Source organism: Olea europaea, chromosome 12 (assembly GCF_002742605.1).
Source record: "Olea europaea var. sylvestris chromosome 12, O_europaea_v1, whole genome shotgun sequence".
NCBI classification, from domain to species: Eukaryota; Viridiplantae; Streptophyta; class Magnoliopsida; order Lamiales; family Oleaceae; genus Olea; species Olea europaea.
Genome location: NC_036248.1, coordinates 19,596,968 through 19,602,456, shown reverse-complemented (window position 1 = coordinate 19,602,456; position 5,489 = coordinate 19,596,968). Strand labels below are relative to the sequence as shown.

Genomic DNA, 5,489 nt, shown 5'->3' with positions numbered 1-5,489 from the left:
TATATGTTCAACTTCAATAAAAAATTATTTTATTTAAATTTTAGCCTTATTTGATTCCCATTTAGTTCAGAATATATTTTTCTTTCCCTTATTTTCGATCAAACAATTTTTAATAAAATAATATTGCACGCAAATTCAATTTTTTTCTTATTTTTAACTACATATTCTTCATCAAATCACTATTTCAAAATACATTTTTTTTACAAAAAATGACATCAAACGAGCTCTTAATATTTTATTACGGCCGACTATCAACGGCCGTCCGTACTGGTTCAACATCTTGGATTCGCCCTTGATAACACACCACATTGCACTAAAGTGTTAACATTATATTTGATAAATTAATGACAAACCTAAAGCATGATGACATTAGAATCCAAGATAAAAATCTCCCAAAAGAATAGAGCAAACAATAAATATAATCCATTGAGAAGGCATATACTCTTAGTAAGTATATAGGCATAACAAATTGTAAAATTTTGAAGAGGTTCGGGTATATGAAATATTGAAAATTAAGATATTTCGATAAGTGTAAAATTTTGAAGAGGTTCGGGTATATGAAATATTGAAAATTAAGATATTTCGATAAGTTATATCGTTATGGTAAAAGAAAAGGAATTGAATGGAAAAAGTTATTGACAACACTCCTTTTATAACACATAATGTAGCATTTCATATTATGAACTATTTGAAAAAAAAAATTCATCAAAGAATAACAAAGTAAAAATAATTTACTAAATAAAAGAATGCAATCCTAGCAAAATTGACCTTAATAAAGAAATCTGATGCTTGTGGACTTGCACTCTTAACATAATTAACTTCGGAAAAACTTATATAAATAGATAAGTTATCATGTGATGGATACAATAACATATATACTTTTGAATAATTTATTATGCCTAAATCATATATTATAAGAAGTGATATTATCATGAGGGCAAGTAAATACGTGTTGTGCTCTTTTTTTTTTGTTGTTGTTGTCATGATCAAGGTTTTGTTCATGATTTTTTCACTCAAAGTTTTTAATGAGACAATTTTCGTAATGTATTCAAAAGGATAAACCACTCTTTTTCCTTAACTAGAATTTTTTCTACGAAATTTTTCTGAGTAAGTGCATATATACTATGTTGTCAAGAATCACTAGGCAAAAGCCGCCCAAACTTGATTAAACAGAAGCTATAGATAGAAAAAAAATAAAAATAAAAATAAAAAAATGCAGAAGCTATAGGGAAGGAAAAAAATAAAAAATAAAAAATACACCGCCAATAAGGTTGTCGTTTAATGAGAAACGGGACCTAGCTTAACTGGTTAAGGTCGAATTCTGAAAATTCAACACAAATGGAGTAGGTTAATTATTACCGTCCAAATATTCTTTACTTTTTCTAGCAAGTTACACTTTTTTAATCATGTTGCAATTAGAAAAATTAAAATATATACTTTATCTATTTGTCACTGGTAACTTCTTAATCAATTATTCTCCACGGGATTAAATAAATACGAAGTTTAGGTAGTTTGGGAAATCGTATGGAGGAGCCAATTAAATAAGTTAATGGGATTAATGGAAAATATCTGATAAAAACTTTGGGCAAACTATGGGCTTTGGAGACACAATTTAATTATTTAAAATATTTCGACATAGTGTCAATATGTCATAACTATATATGTTTCGAATTCAATGAAAATTACTTATATATAAGATCATCAAAAAAAAAAAAAACATATACTTTTGTGGTGAAGGGTACTATGTTGTAGAAACAATTTAAATAAATAAACTCGTTTCCTTTTTAACCTTTATATTTATTTATTTATTATTACTATTATTATTATTATTTTATTTTTTTGTGGGGTTGGGGGTGGGGGATTACTCTCTTTGGTCGCCTGTTTGTGCAGTTTTAGACTGTAGACATGATAAATAATTTTACCTAATCTATTCTAGGAAACTAAAAGAATGAGATAGGAAATAACCATGTGTTAAATAACTATCATCTGGTTCAGATGGGAAGATGTCAAGAAAGAAAGGAGATCACGATAGTTCAACCCCCAGCCACCACCCCCACCAAAAAAAAAAAAAAAAAGAAAAGAAAAAAGCCGCCAATACGTACTGTTGTCGAGCCTCTTGCCTATAAAATGAAGCCTCCCTCAGAAATTGAGTCCGACAAACATTATAGAACTGTTCTAAAGATTCACTTATTTTAATTTGTATTCGACACTGAGACTCTAATCTCTTCGAACAATATATTTTCGCAGTCTTAGAGAGATGGCGATTGGAATAATGGAGGTGAAGCTGGTGAGTGCTAAAAGTCTCAAAAACACTGATTTCTTAGGTATGGATGGCTCTATCTTTAATTCTGATCTGATGAGATTATTACATCATGCATTTCTTCAAAAATTAAAGGGAAAAAATGAAGAAGACAAAAATTTGTTCTTATTTCTCATTAATGATTTGAGTTCTACTTTGATATTGAAATCCAGATGAAGGGTTGAACCCACGGAAATTCTATAAAACCTAAAATTTATTTTAAAAAAAAAAAAAAAAAAAAAAAAACGAATTTCTTGATCATCTTTTTGTAATTCATGAGCTTTTCAAGCATTTTCCATTTATAAAGTTACGTGAAAGAAAGAAGAGTCCTTGCATATGTAAATTTCACCAACGAATACATTTGTTACATATGTTTATTTTCTTAAATGTTGATTAGTTTTCGAATCCTAAGACAATCAAGAGCACCTAAAAAAGGAGCTAGTCAATGCGATGAAAAATAATTTGATGTATATTTATTATAACTTTGCAGGTGGAATAGATCCATATGTTTTGCTTCAGTACAGAAAACAAGAGTTCAAGAGCACCGTTGCCAAAGGTGAACTCCAAATTCATATATTTTCATGTTCCACAAAAAACATATAATACAAAATAAGATTTAATCGAGTTCAAGTTTTGGGTTTGATTTAATTTCTTAATGAGCTAATTTTTCAGTTGAATAGAATCAAGCTTGAGTATATATATATATAATAAATAAATAAATAAATAAATAAATAAAATCCCAAATATAATGGGTTGACATTTAGCTCGTTGAGTTTAAAGAGAAAGATAATTTTTCAATACCTAGGTTAGTTATCTCAAGTAAGATGAATATTTTACTTGCAAGGAAATTAATGTGGCTTGAACTTGTTTAAACTTATCTTTTCTCACTTCTCATTCCATAATTTAGGTTGATAAAAATTAACTATTTTATGTAACATGAAATCTAGAACCAATATATCATATAAGAATTCTCAAAAAATATAGATGTCATTGTATAATCATTTTTGTATTGTGACACAAACAAAATTTAACTAATTTCACTTCTTAACATACCCTGTCCAACATGCCACTTAAAAAGTTCTCTAAAACGCACTACATTAACAATTAATTTATGGAACATTTCAAATTCAAGGTATTGACATTGATAAAAGAAATAAACATAATTTCAAATAACTAGTATATATATCTATGTAGTGTTCAAAATATGCATAGTTTGTTAATAGTCTAAATTTTCCATTCTCCGAAACTACTTAGATAAATATTTTATGTCATCTTAAAATTTTAATATGATAAGTACGACTATGAGGGGGCAAGTTTCTAAAGACGAGAAGCAAAAAAATTATAACTTATTACACTGTGAAATTTATTCTTATTTAAAACTAACCCAAGTTGGGGCCATAATCTTTTATGAACATATAGAGGTTATTCCTACATAAATATCACTATAGAGGAGTCTCACTATATATATATATAATGCATGTGCAAGAAAAGGTACTAGCCCAGTATGGAATGAGAAGTTCGAGTTCAGGGTTGACTCTCCATTGACAGATGACAATCAATACGAACTCGTGCTCAAGATAATGGATCACGACACCTTCAGTGCAGATGATTATCTTGGGCAAGCAACGTAAGACATTATGGAATTTATCAAATGCACATATTCTTTAATATACATTCAATCTTATTCTTTTCTAGTCCAGTGTAATTTACCATAGACTAAATGCATTGTAGGATTTATGTGAAAGACCTTATAAAAATAGGGGTGGAAGAAGGAAAGGCTGAAATTCATCCTCAAAAATATAGAGTTGTCTCCACCGATCAAATTTATTACGGAGAGATTCAAGTAGGAATTACTTTCACTGCAAAGGTACCCTTTTCTAATGTCCCTCAAACTCTATGAATTGATCAGATGAAATTAATTGCTTTTTCATTTTCTAAGAAGTAGAATATAACAATCTATTCCTGGTGTACAAGGTTTGATCAATGTTAATTATTTGATTACAGCAAAAAACTGTTGAAGAAGAAGAAGAAGAATATGGCGGATGGAAGGAAAGCGACTACTAGTTTTCCTACCGGCTACATGGAACTTTCTGCAAGCAATAATTTAATTTTCAGTGAATAATTTAGAAGTATGTAATAATCCTTTTCTGTGTCTTTGAAGTAATTAGACTGCACGAATATATTATTTTGGCAAAAATGTATTTATTGTAAAATAGAATGTGTTGTTAAGAGGTAAATCTCACAATGTCTAAATATCGAAATATAAACAATATATAAGGGTTTAGACTTCGCTTTTTTGAAATTTTAAATTGGAACTCTAAATCTTGACATGGTATTAGAGCACATTAAATTTCAACGAGCAATTCGATCCGATTATAACTCAGTAATGAGTACATGAATTTCAAGATAAGCATGCTCAAATAAACCGCCATCTTGTAGGAGTATGTTAAGGGATAAATCTCACATCGATTTAATATCGAAATATAAATCAACTTATAAAAGCTTGGACAACTCCTAAGGTTGACTTTAAGATGGACCCCAGGTGTGCATTTTTGTTTTCTCCATCTAACTTCTTTAGCTTTCTCAAGAGATTAAATTTTTTTGACCTAGGATGACAATAAACTGGGGACTGAACATGTTGTATCCAATCCCCCCCCCCCCCCCCAAAAAAAAAAAAAAAAAAAAAAATCTATCTGAACATTTTTTTTTTCGATTGTAATCAATTATGTTCAAACACAGGTGAACGCGTAAATCACCAGATTACCTTGAATTAAGAAATCAAAGGTTCAATTATTTTCTTCATAAATTAGCTATACTCGTTTTAAACACCTTTATCTGAATTGCTCAAGTGACAACTGATAGTAAATATAAAATTAACCTGCATTATAATTTGGTAAACTTTCGATGATATACTCTATGGCCCCGTGGCACGAGTAAATAATTTACTATCAAAAAAATAATAATAATAAATAAAAAGAATAAAATCTTCTTGTATTTTTGGAAAGCATTCACATAACAAAAATATAAGGCGCTACTCTACAAATGTGAAAATATTATTGAATTGTAAACATTTTAGATAGATTTAAAACCCGAAGATGTCTTGTTACTGTTGACACATAAAAATTCAGCCCAAATCGAACGGCCCAAGGAGTAAAGCCCAATTGGAAGATCCTCAAATCAGATAGCCCAA

The 5,489-nt window shown here is 29.2% G+C and overlaps 1 protein-coding gene across 2 annotated transcripts; it reads left to right on the top strand.

Moving 5' to 3' along the window:
- Positions 1-2,138: 2,138 nt before the first annotated feature.
- On the top strand, positions 2,139-4,569 carry LOC111406008 (elicitor-responsive protein 1-like). Of its 2 annotated transcripts, none has more exons than XM_023035172.1 (5): positions 2,139-2,324; positions 2,790-2,855; positions 3,848-3,926; positions 4,031-4,166; positions 4,304-4,569. In XM_023035172.1, exons 1-5 carry the CDS (start codon positions 2,258-2,260, stop codon positions 4,361-4,363), a joined length of 408 nt encoding a protein of 135 aa, XP_022890940.1. In that variant the 5' UTR covers positions 2,139-2,257; the 3' UTR covers positions 4,364-4,569. The 2 variants fall into 2 exon arrangements, with proteins under 2 accessions (XP_022890940.1, XP_022890939.1); XM_023035171.1 differs by having other exon boundaries at positions 3,791-3,926; positions 4,304-4,508.
- Positions 4,570-5,489: the final 920 nt, after the last annotated feature.